Source organism: Callithrix jacchus, chromosome 2 (genome assembly GCF_049354715.1).
Source record: "Callithrix jacchus isolate 240 chromosome 2, calJac240_pri, whole genome shotgun sequence".
Lineage (NCBI taxonomy): Eukaryota > Metazoa > Chordata > Mammalia > Primates > Cebidae > Callithrix > Callithrix jacchus.
The window spans coordinates 205,428,803-205,448,603 of NC_133503.1; the positions used below are offsets into that span (position 1 = coordinate 205,428,803).

The 19,801-nt window shown below is 51.0% G+C and overlaps 1 protein-coding gene and 1 pseudogene across 4 annotated transcripts in view; one reads left to right on the forward strand and one right to left on the reverse strand.

The window, feature by feature from the left end:
* Positions 1-19,529, reverse strand: part of CEP72 (centrosomal protein 72) — a 42,968-nt gene extending 23,439 nt beyond the window's left edge. For 3 of the 4 annotated variants that reach the window (XM_054252362.2, XM_035291851.3, XM_035291847.3), the window contains exons 1-4: positions 19,422-19,529; positions 9,065-9,192; positions 8,065-8,257; positions 3,945-4,053 (exon numbers count right to left, since the gene is read on the reverse strand). In XM_054252362.2, the coding sequence (XP_054108337.1) occupies positions 3,945-4,053; positions 8,065-8,257; positions 9,065-9,192; positions 19,422-19,503 (512 nt within the window). In that variant the 5' untranslated portion in view covers positions 19,504-19,529. Of the gene's footprint in view, positions 1-3,944; positions 4,054-8,064; positions 8,258-9,064; positions 9,193-19,291 lie in introns of all 4 variants that reach the window. The other variant, XM_035291848.3, reaches the window with a different exon arrangement.
* On the forward strand, positions 13,691-14,862 carry LOC103791705 (protein CUSTOS-like; annotated as a pseudogene).
* Positions 19,530-19,801: the final 272 nt, after the last annotated feature.

Genomic DNA, 19,801 nt, shown 5'->3' on the forward strand with positions numbered 1-19,801 from the left:
AGATCCCAGAGACAGGAAAGAGGGATCAGCACCACAAATCTCAGAAAGGAAAAAGAGATCGCCACCACAGATCCCAGACGGGAAAGAGGGATCAATACCACAGATCCCAGAGACAGGAAAGGGGGATCACCACCACAGATGCCAGAGACAGGAAAGGGGGATCAATACCACAGATCCCAGAGACAGGAAAGAGGGATCAGCACCACAGATACCAGAGACAGGAAAGAGGGATCACCACCACAGATCCCAGACAGGAAAGGGGGATCACCACCGCAGATGCCAGAGACAGGAAAGGGGGATCAATACCACAGATCCCAGACAGGAAAGGGGGATCACCACCACAGATCCCAGACAGGAAAGGGGGATCACCACCACAGATCCCAGACAGGAAAGGGGGATCACCACCACAGATGCCAGAGACAGGAAAGGGGGATCACCACCACAGATCCCAGACAGGAAAGGGGGATCGCCACCACAGATCCCAGATGGGAAAGGGGGATCACCACCACAGATCCCAGACAGGAAAGGGGGATCACCACCACAGATGCCAGAGACAGGAAAGGGGGATCAATACCACAGATCCCAGAGACAGGAAAGAGGGATCAGCACCACAGATCCCAGACAGGAAAGGGGGATCAATACCACAGATCCCAGAGACAGGAAAGAGGGATCAGCACCACAGATCCCAGACAGGAAAGGGGGATCAATACCACAGATCCCAGAGACAGGAAAGAGGGATCAGCACCACAGATGCCAGAGACAGGAAAGGGGGATCAGCACCACAGATCCCAGACAGGAAAGGGGGATCACCACCACAGATGCCAGAGACAGGAAAGGGGGATCACCACCACAGATCCCAGACAGGAAAGGGGGATCACCACCACAGATCCCAGACAGGAAAGGGGGATCACCACCACAGATGCCAGAGACAGGAAAGGGGGATCACCACCACAGATCCCAGACAGGAAAGGGGGATCGCCACCACAGATCCCAGATGGGAAAGGGGGATCACCACCACAGATCCCAGACAGGAAAGGGGGATCACCACCACAGATGCCAGAGACAGGAAAGGGGGATCAATACCACAGATCCCAGAGACAGGAAAGAGGGATCAGCACCACAGATCCCAGACAGGAAAGGGGGATCAATACCACAGATCCCAGAGACAGGAAAGAGGGATCAGCACCACAGATCCCAGACAGGAAAGGGGGATCAATACCACAGATCCCAGAGACAGGAAAGAGGGATCAGCACCACAGATCCCAGACAGGAAAGGGGATCACCACCACAGATCCGAGCCATTAAAGGGAAACACAAGAATGTTCTGAACAACTGTGTGCCCACAAACGTGACAACCCAGATTAGACGAGTCAATTCTGGCCCTGCCTGTGCTGTGGGTCAAATCTGGCCCTGCCAGCACTGTGGGCAGGCATCATACGGGCGCACTGTCATGGTTTCTGTATTGCCAGTGGCTGCCTCCACCCTGCAAAGGCAGAGCTGAGAAGCTAGGACAGAGGTCATGCAGCCTGCAGGGCCCAAAACATTCACACCAAAAAAGCTGACATGGCTGGGCACGGTAGCTCACACCTGTAATCCCAGCATTTTGGGAGGCTGAGGCGAATGAATCACCTGAGGTCAGGAGTTCAAGACCAGCCTGGCCAACATGGCGAAACAGCATCTCTACTAAAAAACTACAAAAATTAGCTGGGCAAGGTGGCGGGCACCTGTAATCCTACTCAGGAGGCTGAGGCAGGAGAATCACTTGAACCCAGGAGGTAGAGGTTGCAGTGAAGCAAGATTGTGCCACTGCACTCCAGCCTGGGATGCAGAGCAATAATCCAACTCAAAAAACACAAAAACCAGAAACATAAAAAGACACTGACACCTGCACTAGAGGAATTTAAAATGAGCTAAGGCATCTTACACAAGAAAAACAATGATTAAAAGCTTCAGACAAAGCAGTGCTCAAGAACGAGCGCATAATCCAACCACTTCCCGCGGCAGTGTAGACAGAGCTCACGAATTTCCGCCCCTTGAATCAACCCATAAACAAAGCATGAAGTCTCTCTAGGGTTTGGGGGTACAGGGAGATGCTATCAACGCAACACAGACATGCAGGCAGCAGGGCTGGGGCTGCAAGGGGAAGCAGGCAGGCTCACACGCACGCCCATGGTCCACCGAGGCAGGCTCACACACATGCCCACAGTCCACCAAGGTAGGCCTGGTTCACATGCACACCCATGGTCCACCGAGGCAGGCCCGGCTCACACGTACGCCCACGGTCCACCAAGGTAGGCCTGGTTCACATGCACACCCATGGTCCACCGAGGCAGGCTCACACACATGCCCACAGTCCACCAAGGTAGGCCTGGTTCACATGCACACCCATGGTCCACCGAGGCAGGCTCACACACATGCCCACAGTCCACCAAGGTAGGCCCGGTTCACATGCACACCCATGGTCCACCGAGGCAGGCCCGGCTCACACGCACGCCCACGGTCCACCGAGGCAGGCCCGGCTCACACGCACACCCATGGTCCACCAAGGCAGGCTCACACACATGCCCACGGTCCACCGAGGCAGGCCCGGTTCACATGCACACCCATGGTCCACAGAGGCAGACCCGGCTCACACACACCCACGGTCCACCGAGGCAGCCTCACACGCACGCCCACGGTCCACCGAGGCAGGCCCGGCTCACATGCACACCCATGGTCCACAGAGGCAGGCCCAGCTCACACGCACGCCCATGGTCCACAGAGGCAGGCCCAGCTCACATGCACACCCATGGTCCACCAAGGCAGCCTCACCAGCACCAGCCATGGGAGGGACGCAGGAGGACGCATCCCAGCACTGTCCTGGCAAGGCAGGGGAGGAAGGAGTCCTCCTCTCTCCAGGCAGGTGGGTCCAGGTGAAGGTGCTCACCGCCAGAAATGGGATTTGCTTGGAGGGGCAGCTGAGAAAGTAACTGAAACGAAAGCTAGAAGCAGAGGCGACCACAGACATGAGAGATGCCAGCCCTGGGAAGATGGACATGACAAACCCTTTGCCGGGCTGCTTTTACACATATTACCTTAACACTTTCAATATTAAAATGACTTCTAGGAAGTACTGAGAAAAGGAGAGAGGTCCCATCCCACCATCCACAGAGTCCCTGCCTGCGGGCCTGGCTCTGCTTTCCTCCCTCCTGGAACCTGCTGTTGGAGAGCAACTGGCACCCACAGCACATGACGCACAGTCAGTCCTCCTGACAGCAACTGGCACCCACAGCACATGACGCACAGTCAGTCCTCCTGACAGCAACTGGCACCCACAGCACATGATGCACAGTCAGTCCTCCTGACAGCAACTGGCACCCACAGCACATGATGCACAGTCAGTCCTCCTGACAGCAACTGGCACCCACAGCACATGACGCACAGTCAGTCCTCCTGACAGCAACTGGCACCCACAGCACACAACGCACAGTCAATCCTCCGGACGGAGACTGGCACCCACAGCACACAAAACACAGTTAATCCTCCGGACAGAGACTGGTACCCACAGCACACGACGCACAATCAATCCTTCTGACAGCAACTGGCACCCACAGCACGTGACTCACAGTCAATCCTCCGGACAGCGACTGGTACCCACAGCACGTGACTCACAGTCAATCCTCCAGACAGCGACTGGCACCCACAGCACGTGACTCAGTCAATCCTCCGGACAGCGACTAGCACCCACAGCACGCGACTCACAGTCAATCCTCCGGACAGCGACTGGCACCCACAGCACACGACTCACAGTCAATCCTCCTGACAGCAACTGGCACCCACAGCACGTGACTCACAGTCAATCCTCTGGACAGCGACTGGCACCCACAGCACATGACTCACAGTCAATCCTCCTGGCAGCAGGCCAGTTCCAAACACTCTGGGCATCCGAGCACTTCTGTTCATACCTGCCCACTTTCAAAGCAGCTGGGATGCTCTCCTTTGAGTCCAATGAGTCCTCTGATTCAAAATGCAGCTGGGAAGCCTTCCGCTCGCTTGCTCTCACGGGGCGATCATCTAGGAGAAAAGGCCACAGAGGACTGCGCGGGTGGCAGGTGGCCGTGTCCACCCTGGAGCATCTGCACAGGGCAGGGTGTCTATCCCTCAGGGGTGGCCCTGCGTGGGCTGACTACTACAGGAAAGCTGGGCTTCCTGGAGATGCCCAGCGTGGTGCCGAGAGCCACCTGTTCCTCAGAGCTCACTGCTGCTCACAGGCGCAGCTGCACATGGACCAGGCTCACACACGCACGCACACCCTTTCTCCAATGTGTACAGTGGGTGCAGGGTGGGATTCTCAAGTCACACTCAGGCAACAGAGGACCTTCCATGGAAAGGAACCTGCCCGGGCCGTGAGGGCTACATTCAGGGGCCTTTTGGGTCTGTGCTTAGGGCTGGACCTCATGGCCATGGGTGCCCAGGGCCATGAAGCTTCCACCCAAGAACTCCTGGAGCTTCCTTGCATGAATCCCTGAAGATAAGAAGGTCCTCAGGCCTTCAACACTGGTGCTTTGGAACTTGTAACACATTTTAATCTGCATTCGTGACATTAATTCTGTGATGAGTTCCCACACTGCCTCCATTTAGCCTACAGCATACCCTGAGAACTATATAATTACAGTCAGACATGAGCAAGTGATAGCACAATATAATTTTCAAAGCAGAAAAACAGAGGAGTTCTGAAAATCACATAAAAATGCCAAGTGCAAGGCCGCTGCGGCCTGAGGCCCTTTCCACCCTGCACACAGGACGCCCCCAGGAGACCCTGTGAGCCCAGAGACATGCCCCCTGTAAGGTCCAACCCTACAGGGCTGTGGGGTGTCACCTATCGCTGTGCTGAGGCACAGGATCCAAGAAATAAAGAGACAGGACACAGAAGGACAAAGAAAGCGCAGCTGGGCTCAGGGGGCCACACCACCTACCAGCAGAGACAGGTGAGGCCCTGAACGCCCAGAAGCGTCTCTACTTATTGGGTATAGGTTAGGGGGCAGGGTCGTGAGTGAGGTCATCTAAAGGATAGTGATAGGGTCAACATTCACGTGAGCGATAAGCACGGGGCCCACCCCCATCAGGTCACCCAGGAGGTGGGCGGTGTGCAGTCAGGAGGGGGCAGTGAGCAACATCTCTTACCTGGGGGCAGGCTACTTCTAAGGATGTCTGCGGAGGCTGCTGAGTCAGCACAGCAGCCACAGAGCTCACCGGGTGTCTGCCGCCCCCTGCTGGCAGCTCCCAGTGATTTCTGCAGGATGCTGCTGAGTCAGCACAGCAGCAGCAAGCTGACAGGTCATACAGCCACCAAGGCACGATTATACCAAGGAAGGTCCCGGGATCGCCGGCCAGAGGCCAGCTTTTCACAGGAACTGGACGCAAGGAACTGCGACTCCCTTACAGCAGTGACCCTTGCTCCAAGCCTGCCGTACAGCGGGTATCTTTACGATACTCAACGCTGCCACCTGGGCCGGCCTGCCATGTAGGGATGCCCTTTCAGGAAGAGGCACTACCACCTGGGCCAAAGATTGTCCTGGTATAACTGTTCTTCCCTTAATTCATGCTCTGCACCGTCTGCTCTAGACATTCCCCCGACTATAAACTGAGATATAATTATACACAAGTAAAAAATGAAATAACTGCATACTAAGATATTCTTCAGGCACTAATTATTCTGACTATAAACCAACATATGATTATATATACAGGATTATATGGAGAAAATAACTGAGCAGTAACACTACAAGATAATCTTCAGGCTCTAATTGTACCAACTATAAACTAATACATTATTATATATACAGGATTATGTGGAGAAAATAACTGAGAGATAACACTACAAGATAATCTTCAGGCTCTAATTGTTCCGACTATAAACTAATACATTATTATATATACAGGATTATATGGAGAAAATAACTGAGCAGTAACACTACAAGATAATCTTCAGGCTCTAATTGTTCCGACTATAAACTAATACATTATTATATATACAGAATTATATAGAGAAAATAACTGAGCAGTAACACTATAAGATATTCTTTAGGCACTAACTGTGCTGGGGATCTGCTTAGCTCTCCTTCCTTGATGCCCAGAAGGCGGGTTACCCATATAGGACACGCTCAGCTGTGTGACAGACGTGGGGAAGCCCACGGGACACCAGCCCCCATCCACTCAGTGGAGCGCTCAGGGCACTCACAGCAGAGCACGCTGCAGGCCACGCCTGGGGCCACGTCTACCCACACCGGCCAGATGCCTCAGAAAGCACATTGACTTGCAGGGTACCTGGACATCTGGTCCTACAGTCAACCCCGGGGATGCCCAGTCCTGTAGTCAACCCCCAGGGTGACTGTCCCGTGGTCAACCCCCAGGTTGCCTGTCCGGTGGCCACCAGCCAGGATAGGCTGCAAGGCTGCCATCTGGGGCCACGTGAACCCATGTCCCCTCCACATGGGACACCTGTCCCTCTGCTACAGCCACCGGGGTAGCCCAGGGCTGGGCCCAGGCAGGACACCCAGGCAGAAAGAGCTGCATCCCTTCCGATGGAGAGGGTCGGGGAGGCTGCTCAGGGCAACTCAGCTGAATAGCAAAATCAGCTCTCGAGAGCCCACCAGCTCCCTGACACCTCTGCCGTTCAGCCTTTTCCCCCGAAACCACCCATGGGGCACAGGGGGCTGGAGCGACCACACTGGATCTGGGCATCTGTGCCTGTGGCCTGGTGCTCCGTGGCCGCTGGGGCAGAGGGTGCTCCGGGGCTGGTGCCCTGACCCCAGGGTGCAGGCCTGGCTGAGGGCAGGAGAGGCCCAGCACCCTGTCCAGGGAGGAGGGGCCTCCTAGGAGTTTCCCAGTTATGGCAATTAGCATCCTGGGGACCACCATGACTGTGTGCTCCTTCCTGTCACCCGAATGAAATTCTTTCCAAATTACCACATCACCACCGATGTGCTGGCACTGCAGGGCCTCCTGCAGCTGCTATTTGCCTGAAACTGACATATCAACCTCAATCCTCTGAAAGAACCAACTGCTCCTCACAGCCGTGGAAGCATCTTGTTCAGGGCACTCACAGTGGGGAAAGGGTCTGTCCTGTTGATTCTGCTGGTCTTTTGTTCTAACAAAATAGTCGGGACTCTGATTCTGTTTTGATAATGTCCTAGGTTCAGAAGGAGGCGCAGGTTTTGAACAGCGGTGCATGATACGTCTGACCCTAACAACAGAAACAGCCAGTGAATGGCCATGCTGGGCATATTAACTCGGGTCTCCCCACCACAGGTCAACACAGACTTCGTATCCCCCCAGTTCACACAGGAGGGCTGAGGTAAGAGGCCCGCACCCTCTCCTTCCCCCACAGACTCTGGTCAGTGTGCTCCTGGGTTGAGGACCCAGCTCTCTCTACTGGATCTGCGACTCAGCAGAGACACCGCCAGGTGCTCACAGAGACCACACCTCCGAAGAGGCAGGAGACCGGTGGGAAGGTGACCTGCGGCTGCTCCAACCCAGGGACCCTCCCTACTGGGCACAGCTGAGGGTCTACAGGACTGCCACGGAAACCTTCTCTTTCAGGATCGTGACCTGAAGGTTACTGCACCTCATCCCCTCCTGACCCTGTCCCCGTGGCAGGGTGTGGAGGACAAAGAGCTGCCTATCCTGTGTGCTTCCAAGTGGGGACAACCAGCCTGCGCCCTGCTGTTTAGCTGTGCCTGAGATGATGCCCAGTAGCTAGGCGAGGACAGGACGGAAGATGTTCAGGGACGTGCTCACATCCAACAGCCACACCAAGGAGTGCCGGAAAAGGACAGAGTAGCCTGGCCCAGGGCTGCACTCCAACAGCCACGGCCCTGCACCCGCCCAGGCCGCTCTCCTCCCAGCCCCGTCCTGTACAGACATAAGGCCACTGGAGCTGTGCATCTGCAGGGACTCAAGGCATCAGTGTAGAAAATCAACTCCCTGTTCCAGAAGGAATCAAGTGTGTGACGTTGAGAACACAGACACCACTACCACTCCCATGGGGGCAAGAGCACGAGCGAGGCCCCGCCTGACGCCTACCCAGCTGCCGGAGCCTGGGGAGCAGGTGCACAACAAAAAGGCGGTAGTCAGCCTCGGCCTTCACCACGGGGTTCAGCCGCAAGTCCACGTCCACAAGCTCGGTCAGGGAGTGGAGCCGAAACACTTCTGCCAGTGACGAGATGCAGTTGTAGTAGAGATTGAGACTCTCCAGCGCGGTCAGGTACTGAATACCCTGTGAACAGGAAGACACTGAATTCGTTCACACTTTAAACCAACCGACTTAACCAACACGTTTGCAATAAACACATGTGTTACCAGGAAAAGTAGAAAAATGAGACATGCTCTCATTTGTGAAGTTCTCTGGGTCCCATGCGGTGAGATGACGCGACTGGGCACAGCTGGTACCTACTGAGGCCTCCGTGTGCACCACACTGAGTGATTCACACACACAGTGTCACTTAATCCACACGCCGCCCTACAGGGTGAGAACCCTCAGGGCCCCACTTCGCAGATGAGAAAGCTGAGGCCTGAGGGGAACGATGAGGCAGCACTGGGTGCAGCCTGGCTGGGCCCACGTCTGACTTGGAGCAGACTCCCGAGCTGGTGCCAGACACAGCCTCCATAATGTTCAAGCCCCATGCTCAGGGCAGGCAATCCCACAGTCCTGTCGGGGCCAATCAGGCCACAGGCAGGGTGTGCACAGCTCTCCCTCTCTATCACCTAGGCATCTCCCACTACGGCGACCCCGCCAGGGGCCCAGCAGCAGCCCCAGACCCACTGTGTTGCCACTCAGTAAGTCTGTGGGGTCTCATTTCATTTCCTTTAAAGATATAACCATCGTCAGCAGAGGGCTACAACACAATGTAACGTGATGTGTATGAAATCTAGCCCACAGCAAACACAATAAAACACAACACAGAGTCCAGTTTACAGGTTTAAGTACACAGTTACAAGACAGACCCCGTTTCCACTATAAATGTACTTTCCACTGATTTAGATAGCATTGAATTTTCTTTTTGGAAAGAGACCTAAAACTCACCTCCAGACTAACCAAGGAGTTGCGTGAGAGATCGAGAGATTTCAGACCTGTTAAACTCATCAGAGAATGTCCCAGGTGGGTGATCTTCTCTTGGTAAGTTCCAGGAATAGACAATGACCGAAGCTCGGCTAAGAATACAAAAAATTATGAGACTTTAATCTTTTCTTTTGAAAACAATGATTACAATAAAAGTGAGGTTCTTGGTGTTTGGAAAACAGTAGATACTGACACAGTCCTGGTTTGTCTAAACCCTACTCCAGCTCCTGAATCTTCTCCTAGGCCGTCTGTCCCTTCCTTGTAAAGTCCAGTCCAGCACAGCCAGAACCCCCACCCTCAATATCTGATCAGGTTTCTCATCCCCCAGGTCCCACAGGTGATGCTGGGTCCCCCAGCCTGTCTTTTGCAACAGCCCCGTTGGGTCGGTTTAGCTACAATCCCCCTGGCTCCTCATGTTTGCTCTCAGTCATTTCCATCCACTGCCCTACCCTGATCCTCAGCTATAAACTCCCCTTGGCCCCGGTCGCACTTGCAGCTGAGCTCCAGCTCTCTTCCCCCACTGCAAAATCCCAGCACAGTGGCCTGAGGCCCGCATCGATGGTTCTGAACAAAGCCTTCCTCACTGTGCCTGACAAGGGTCATTCAATACATTTCTTCCTCTAACAATGCATGTAAAAAGACTGAAAGACTGAGAGAACAATCCAAGATGGCTGATCGCTAACATCTCGGGATTGCAGCGCCAGTGAAAGCGCAGAGAATTAGAGGACGCCACACTTTCAGACAAATTTTTGTTGCTCATGGAGCAGAAGATTCCCAGTGGAGGAGCCCCACGGGTCACCAGCGTGACTCTTGTGGCCGGTGCAGCGGTTTTGCCGGCACCTTGGCGCAGCAGCTCTTGGTGCAGAGTAAACGGGACTGGTTCCCCTTCTGACCGACGTTTGGAGTTCCAGGAAGGCAGAGTCGCCTATTACGGACTCAAAAAGGAAGCCAGACTGGAGATTCCTGGACAGAAAAGCACCATCAGTCTTAACGCAGCTGTTTTGGCCAGTGCAGTGAGTGGGTTGCTCATATTTCGGCCCTGGGAATTAACAACTTGGACGTCCACTCAGAGACCTAATTTGAAAGTTGGTGATTACAAAGACAACAGGTGAATAAATTTACAATGATGGGAAGAAACCAGCGTAAAAAGGTTGAGAATACTCAAAATCAGAACGCCTCTCCCTCTAAAGAGGATCACAGTTCCTCATCAACAAGGGAACAAGAATTGATGGAGAACGAGTGCATCCCATTAACAGAATCAGGCTTCAGAAGATGGATAATAAGAAACTTCTGTGAGTTAAAAGAACATGTTGTAGCCCAATGTAAAGAAACTAAGAACTTTGAAAAAAGGTTTGAGGAAATCCTAATGAGAATAGACAACTTAGAGAGGAATATAAGTGAATTAATGGAACTGAAGAACACAATACAGGAACTCCGAGAAGTATGCACAGATTTAAACACTCGAATTGTTCAAGCAGAAGAAAGGATATCAGAGGTCAAAGTCCAACTTAATGAAATAAAACGAGAAGACAAGATTAGAGACAAAAGGATAAAAAGGAATGAGCAAAGTCTCCAAGAAATGTGGGACTATGTGAAAAGACCAAATTTATGTTTGATAGGTGTACCTCAATGTGACAGAGAGAATGAATCCAAGCTGGAAAATATTCTTCAGGATACTATTCAGGAAAATTTTCCTAACCTAGCAAAGCAAGACAATATTCAACCCCAGGTAATACAGAGAACATCACAAAGATATTCCTCAAGAAGAGCAACCCCAAGGCACATAATCGTTAGATTCACCAGGGCTGAAACGAAGGAGAAAATACTAAGGGCAGCCAGAGAGAAAGGTCAGGTTACCCACAAAGGGAAGCCTATCAGACTTACAGCAGATCTCTCAGCAGAAACTCTACAAGCCAGAAGAGAGTGGGGGCCAATATTCAACATCCTTAAAGAAAAGAACTTTCAGCCCAGAATTTCATATCCAGCCAAACTAAGCTTCACAATTGAAGGAAAAATAAAATCTTTTATGAACAAGCAAGTACTCAGAGATTTTATTACCACCAGGCCTGCTTTACAAGAGCTTCTGAAAGAAGCATTATACATAGAAAGGAACAACCAGTATTAGCCTTTCTAAAAATATACCAAAAAGTGAAGAGCATCAACATAAAGAAGACTTTACATCAACGAATGGATAAAACAGCCAGTTAACATCAAATGGCAGTAACCCTAAATTTATCAACTAAATCCCCCAATCAAAAGATAGAGCCAAAACCCAACGGTATGCTACATCCAGACCCATTTCACATGCAAGGATACACAAAGACTCAAAACAAAGGGATGGAGAAAGATTTACCAACCAAATGGAGAGCAAAAATAAATAAATAAAAAGCAGGAGTTGCAATTCTCGCATCGGATAAAATAGATTTTAAAGCAACAAAGATATAGTGGTAAAAGGATCAGTGCAACAATAAGAGCTAACGATCCTAACACCCAGATACATAGAGACTTAGACTCAATGAGACAGAAAATTAATAAGGATATCAAGGACTCGAACTCAGATCCGGAACAAGTAAACTTAATAAATATTTATAGAGCTCTCCACTTTAAATACACAAAGTATACACTCTTGTCAATACCACATCACACCTACTCATAGGTTTAAATGAAATATTGATTGGCCATTATTAATACCCATTTTTTAGAATAAAGCAACATTTCCATTCTCTCTCCCTCTTTTTCTTCCTCTTTCTTCCTCTCCTTCACTCCTTTTTTTTTCTTTCCTTCTCTCAAAAAAAAAAAAAAAAGACTGAAAGACAAACATTAATGCATGTGTCCTACTGTGGAATAAATCCCTCTATGATCCCCCTTACACATTTCTGTATTTCCAACTTTTCTTAAATATAGGACCCTCATCATCTGAAAGAGGCACCGAGAAACCCAGTGCGACTCATTCGGAGTTGCAATGTCAGCACTGAGGAGCAGGGACCGTACGGGGGTTTCAGCTTGTGCTATGTCCACAGCACCTCCAGGCCCATGCCCTTCCTGCCACCTTTACTGTCTCTCCTCTCACCAGGAACTAATTCATCTCCCGCTTCCACTCTGGCTGCTCAATTCCGTCACCCCTCGCAGCCATCACCATCTGAAACCACCAGCCGGGTAACCTGTCTGCTCTGTCCTCCCCCAACGCCTCGGTGGGACCGTGCGAGCTCTGTGCACCATGCCTGCCTCTGCAACACGCACCCCATAAGCAGCCATCAGAGCAACGTCAACTACAAGATGAAAGTTTCCACAGCCAAAAGGACAGTTTAGATCTGAATACATCAATACTTTCCCAGGAAAATTTAAATGTTAAAATATGTTTTTTTGGTGTTTTTTTTTGGAGACAGAGTCTCACTCTGTTGCCCAGGCTGGAATGCAGTGGTTTGATCTCAGCTCACCACAACCTCCACCATCCGGGTACAAGTGATTCTCCTGTCTCAGCCTCCTGAGTAGCTGGGATTATAGGTGCCTGCCACCATATTCAGCTAATTTTTGTATTTTTAGTAGAGACCAGCTTTCACCCTGTTGCTCGGGCTGGTCTTGAACTCCTGACCTAAAGTGATCCATCTGCCTTGACCTCCCAAAGTACAGGGACTAGAGGCGTGAGCCACTGCGCCCGGCCAGAATATGTTTTGATTAAGTTTAAAATTGGGTTGGAGCTCTTCCAATTCCAGGCAAGATGGAGGAGATATATCCCACCCTACTCCTCTCACATATTAGACCCACCACCCTGCAGGAAAATATACAAAACAAGCACTGGAAGACTGAAAGGTGGGAAGAGATGGCCAACCAGCCAGGGACCTCAGCACTCGAGAAATAACCCAGCACTGAGTCCCTGGGTTGGCTCTGGGGTTTTGTTCATGCTGGTCTACTACACATCCCACTCTGGCTGCCACACAAGCTAGCATCCCAGATACACCAACGGACCAAAAACCCTCAGCCTGCCCTCGATGGTCAGAGGACCAGGAGGGGCCTCATAGGCCCCTTCACATCATCAGTCCTACTGTGACCAAACCACACACACACACACACACACACACACCTCGTCCACCTGGCCTTGTTCACATCAGCCCTGCTGTGACCAAACCACACACCCACCCCCTATTGCAACCAAACCATACACACACACACACACCTCGTCCATGTGACAAACCACACACACACACACACACACACACCCTCCTGCATCCAAGCCTCCCCCGCCCCACGCCACCCACACATACACCCTTCATCCACCTGGCCTTGTGCGGCAGCAAGCACCAGTCTGAGAATGGACCCTGACCACTGTCCTGGCCTGGCTGGAACCACGTGCTGCCCTTCACCCTCCCAGCCGGCAGGGTCCACCAGAGGCCATGGATGAAGCAGGAGCTCCACGACCGACCAGGCAAAGAGGCAGCACCCAGCAGGCTAGAGTGAGGAGTCATCTCAAGTAACGGGATTTAAACAGGAAGCAGTCTCATGACGTCATACCCAGTGTGTCCACAATACGATTTAAAAAAATGACCAAGAACCAGAAAAATGGCAATTTGAATGAGAAAACAGTCAGTCAACAGATATCACCAAGAGAGGACACAGAAGTCAAGTCTAACAAGGACTTTAAAGTGACTGTCATAAAAATACTTCGGCGTGCAATTACAAACACTTGAGACAAAAAAGAAAACAGTCTTAGCGGTGGTAGCAAGATGGCGGCGCCCATCGGCACCATGAGCTATTCGGGAAGCAGTAGCAGAAGCAGGGACGCGGAGGAGCTCGCGCGGTACCGCGAGGCGGTAATGCCGGCCCGGGGCCTGGAGCGACGGCCGCACGGGGCAGTGAGGCCAAGAGCCGTCCATCAGGGAACCCTATTGACTCCATGTTGAAAGTGTCTCTCTGGAGTCCACACTTCTCAGCAGCTCAATTATTGCAGCAGACTCCGTGTTCCTGCCTTTACCCCAACAGTCTCGCGCCGCACAGCAGCCAAAGATGTTCTGGGAAAACCCAGGTGCTGCAAATAACCGAGCCTCAGGCCTAAGGTGGATGAGCAGGAGCAAGACGGCAGCGAGCTTCAGACCACCCCCGAATTCCGAGCCCACGTAGCCAAGAAGCTGGGAGCCCTCCTGGACAGCCTCATTGCCGTCTCAGAAGCAGCAAAGGAGCCAACAAAAGCTCAGGTACAACGCGGCTTCAGAGGATGATGGTTTCCGCCTTTTCTTCACGTCTGTCCCTCGAGGCCGTGAGAAGGAAAAGTTGCCCCAACCCCACCGAAAGCGCCCACCCTCCAGCTCCAGCAGTGAGGACAGTAAAAAGGAGTGGCGGAGGTGCCGGGAGGCGGCTGTGTCCGCGTCGGACATCCTGCAGGAGTCAGCCATCCGCGGCGCTGGCACGGTGGAGGAGGAGGCAAAGAAGAAGAGGACGTTGAAAAAGAAAGCCAAGAAGGTGGCGACAGTCGCCACCACCCCCACCGGCACGGCCACGGTCCAGAAGCAGAAGTGCCCAAGCGACCAGCGACCAGGTGTCACTTGGAACCAAAAAGAAGAAAAAGGCAAAGAAGGCCAGTGAGGCCTCTCCATTCCCACTAGCAAACAGTGCCACAGCGGTGCCTGCAAACTGAACCCAGCTGTGGGCACGGGACTCAGCTCCAAGGTCAGGGTGCCCTGGGGACAAGACATTTCCAAGCCCCACCTCCCTCTCCAAGTTCAAGGACTGGGCTGGCAAGTCTAGACTGCCCGTAAGACCCTGATGGTGATGAGGGCTTGCCTGAGAGTCGGGCCAAAAAAGTGGCTGTGGGTGAGAAGCCCAAGCACAGCCTGCCCCTCTGTGCTCCCATGGGGGGCTGAGGGGCCTGTGGTTCCAGAACATTGCATGGCCCCAGGAAAAGGAGCCTTCCGATTGAGACTAGTGGCCAAGTGGTGAAACCTCTATCTCCCTAGAACTGCCTGAGGTGGGCAGGGGAGGGAGACCTCCGCCCCACCACCTCCTTAGCCTGGCGAGAGAAACCGTTTTTAGAAAATGAGAGAAGGGATCCCAAGATGCCAAGGCCCAGAGAAACTTCTGTTCTCCCCTTAGTCCACATAGATGTCACAGAAGTGTCTGAGAAAGGAGAGATTTTTTTCACCCCTGGCTTTCTAGAATTTCCTTTGTCTGCATTTGTGAATATACCACACATGATGGTGTCTCTGAGCCAACCAGATTATGGAAACCCAATTGTCAGGGGAGCCAAACAAAACTGAGAGTGAGTTGGGTTTTGCCTCTGTCAGTGCTGAACCTTAAGACACTTTGAATAAACATCCTCCTCCTGTCTCCACCCCACTCACGACTTCAGGAATGTGTCACAGCACTCGTGGACTAGGTTTCCTAGTGACAGAGTGTGACAGAGGCATTCTGCAAGAAGTAGAAGCTCACTGCCAAGCTCAGTGGCTCACGCCTGAATTCCCAGCACTTTGGGAGGCCAAGGAGGGTGGATCAATTGAGGCCAAGAGTTTGAGACCAGTCTGGCCAACATGGCAAGACCCCGCCTCTACTAAAAATACAAAAATTAGCTGGGCATGTTGGCACACGCCTGTAATCCCAGCTACTTGGGAGGCTGAGGCAGGAGAATCATTTGAACCCAGGAGGTGGAGGTTGCAGTGAGCCGAGATTGCACCACTGCACTCCAGCCTGGGCAACAAAGTGAGACGAGACCCTGTCTCCAAAAAGAAGAAGAAAGAAGAATAAGCAGAAGAAGAAGAGGAAGAAGAAGAAGACGCTCACAGCCAGACACTGTGGCTCACACCTGTAATCCCAGCACTTTGGGAGGCAGAAGCAGGGGGATCACTTGAGGCCAGGAGTTCCAGACCAACCTGGATAACATGGTGAAACCCTGTCTCTATTAAAAAATTCAAAAATTAAAAAAAAAAAGTCTTAGCAAAGAAACAGAAGATATAAAGAAGAAAAATATAAATTTCAAAGAAAAATACAATAACAAAAAAATTGCAAGAGCAGTTTAATAGCAGAATGGAGATGACAGATGAAAACTATAAAACTATAAAGAAAAACTAAGAGAACCGGTCACAAGCCAACCTGCCCTAACACAATCGCTGAAGAAAGTTCTTCAAACATAAAGACCAAAGAAACCTGAAACATGGTGGAATGAAGAAAAAATAACCGAGCAGGTAAGCATGCAGATAAATATGTCTCCTCCTGAGTTATTTAAAAGGCTAGGTAGTTTTAAAACTCATATGATTAATATGGTTCTCAAGGTATGCAAAGGAAATGCTTAAGACAACTAAAGTGTAAAGGGGAGAGGATAGAGACCTACATGGTGGTAAGGTTTCGACATCTCGCTCAGAAGTGGTAAAGTGTCTGTAAAAGTAAACTGTGCTGAATCATATACATACTGTGATGTGTGCAGCCACCACTGTGAAAACCAGACAAGGACATGAACATCAAAACCTAACAGGTAAATCAAAATGGGATACTAAAAATATTTGACTAAGTCACAGGAGGCGGGAAAAGGGAAACAGAGGAAAAAGCACAGGAAACAATTAAAAAATAAAATGGTGCACTAAGTCCTAATATTTAACAGTTAGATTAAATGTAAACGGCCTAAAACACTACTACAAGACAGCAGTGATTAGCCAGGTGAATAAAAATAATGAACCAAGAAACTAATTTCAAATATAAAATACAAGTAGGTTAAAAGTTCAAAGTAAATGGATAGCAAAAGATATGCTCTGCAAAAACCAGCCAAAGGAAAGTGGCAGTAGCTACTCATGTCAAACAAGACGGATGTCTCAACAAAATTACCAGGAATAAAGCAGGAACAAGGGCTGGTCGCCGTGGCTCACGCCAGTAATCCCAGCACTTTGGGAGGCTGAGGCGGGTGGATCACCTGAGGTCAGGAGTTTGGGAGCAGCTTGGACAACATGGTGAAACCCTGTCTCTACTAAAAATACAAAAATTAGCTGGATGTGGTAGCAGGGTGCCTGTAATCCTAGCTACGAGGGAGGTTGAGGCAGGAGAATCATGTGAACCCAGGAGGCAGAGGTTGCAGTGAGTCCAGTTCATGCCACTGCACTCCAGCCTGGGCAACAAGAGCAAAAGTCTGACTCAAAAAAAAAAAAAGTTAGAATACATATATTAAAAGGGTCAGTTCATTAAGAAGATATAAAAATTCCAGATATGTAATTCAACAAATAACAGAGCTTCAAAACACATAAAGTGAAAAAAGAAATAGACAAATCTACAATTATAGCGAAGGGTTCAAGACCCCTCTCTCAGTAATTGAGTTGCTAGACAGAAAATCAGCAAGGATACAGAAGAATTGAACAATGCCATCAACCAACAGGATCTAGTTGATATTTATATAGTCACATAACACTCAACAACAGAATGCACATTCAAGTGCACCTGGAGCATTCAACAATATAGCCCCGATGCTGGACCATAAAGCAAACCTTGACAAATTTAAAAGAATTAAAATCATACAGATTATGTTCCAGCCATAATGGAATCACACAGAAAAATAACAGGAAGATCTCCAAACGCATGGAACCTTAAAAACATACTACTTAAAAATGCACAAGTCAAAGAGGAAATCTCAAGGGAAATTCTTAAAATATTCTGAACTGGATGAAAATTAAAATACAACATAACAAAACTTGTGAATACAGTGAATGTAGTGTTTAGAGGGAAATTTGTGGCACTATTTATATTAGAAAAGAAGAAAATCTCAAATCAATGATCTACATTTTTGCCTCAAGAATCTAGAAAAAGCATAACATAAATGCAAAGCAAGCAGAAAAGGAAATAAAAAGCAGAAATCAGTAAAATTTGAAACTAGAAAAACACTGGAGAAAAACGGATCAAACCAGTTGGTTCTTTGAAAAGATCAATAACATTAACAAACTTCTAGTAAGACTAAAAAAGAACACACAGATCATCAATATGAGGAACAAAAGAGGGATATCCCTGTAAACCCTGTGGCACTAAGCAGAAAAGAAGTGGGGACTCAGTGCATCCCCAGGTCAGCTGCCCTCTCACCGGATTCCTCAGAGCCGTGTGGCACCTACTGCCTTAGGATCACTCAGACTCTGTCACGAGGTTATAGTTCCCCTTAACTACTCTGTATATAGTAACTTGGACATTATAAACGTTAAGTTTTCCATTTGAGATATTCTTTCAGGACCTGGGGACTGATGCCAGCTGGTCTAAGGACCCCACCAAGAGCTTCACCAAAGAATGAAGTTTCCACAGGATCTGATACTAGATCTATATCGTTGAATGTTCCAGGTGAACTTGATCAATGCAGTTTCCACAGGATCTAATCATCCCGATGATTCCGTGCCCTTTACCGCCAGCAATTGACAACCCCAATTTTCCAGCCCCCTCACGATTCTGTTCCTTAAAAAAACCCAGCTCAGATCTCCCTGGGGAGATGGATTGAGGCCTCCTTCCACCTCCCTGCTGGGCTCCTGCCAGGATTAGACTGTTTCTCTGCTGCAAACCCGCCCTCCCGCCATGTCTCGGTGTATTGGCCTGTGGCCCTGCAGCACCTGACTGAACCTGTCGGCCCAGTAACACCTGCAGACCACTCACAGACATCAACAGGCTAATAACAAACACCAGGAACAACTCTACACACATTCTCGGCAAGTCGGCTCAAATGAGTCAACTCCACAAAATCACACAGCCAAGGCTCAAGGTGAACTGATAATAGGAAGTTTCCTAACAACAGATACAGAATTTGTCATTTAAAAGCTTCAGAAACAGAAATTTACATGCCCACGTGGTTTCAGTGGAAAATTCCGAGAAACATTCAAAGCACACACTCATTAGCACAAACTACAAAACCTCTTCTAAATATCAGAAGAGAAGCCAACACTTGTCAACAGTTTATAAACTCAGCTTCACCCTGACGTCAAAACCAGAAAAGCAGGCCAAAAAGAAGGAAACCGGCCACCAACATCCCTCAAGAAGTCCGAGGCCAGCAGTCACCACGGAGTGGGCCCAGCAGAGCCAGGAGGGGGTCCCCAGCGGGAGGGCGGGCAGCGCTCCAGGAGAGCACGGCTGGCTCCCTCTTCTCAGCGAGGTACCCCGTAACGGAACCACAACCACCCGACAGGCAGGCAGGAGCCGGACTCCGGGACACGGGCAGCGGCCGCACCTGGGCACGGGGGAGGATGGGGTCCTCACCTGGGCAGGCGCGCCCAGCCCGCCAGCGACCGTTCCGGCCGCCCGCGGCGCCCACAGTCCACCGCCCAGGCGACCAGGCGCGGCCGCCCCGGGAAGCTCGGCATCCCCGCCCGCCCACCCGCCGGCGCACCCAGGTTGCGGTGAGGCCCCAGGCCGCTCTTCGACCGGATCACTTCTTCACTCAGCTCCAGCCGCGGGACAGCCGGCGCCATGTTTCAAACGGAGCTCTCACCACAGCGCCTGCGCGGCGGGGCGGGGTGGAGCCTGCACGACGGCCGGGGCGGGGAGGGGGCGGGGCCTGCGCAGTGGACCCAAGAGCCCGGCGAGACGGGGCGTGCCCTGCGCTGCGGGGGGGCGGGGCCTACGGAGAGGGGCGGGGCCTGTGCGGACGGAACCCAGAGGATCCTGAGTGGGTAGTTCACCCCTGTACACACCTGGCAGTGACATACCAGGGACGTTGTCAGCGAGCTGGTCTAATCTGCAGTTATGGTATCTGGGTGCCCCTAGTCA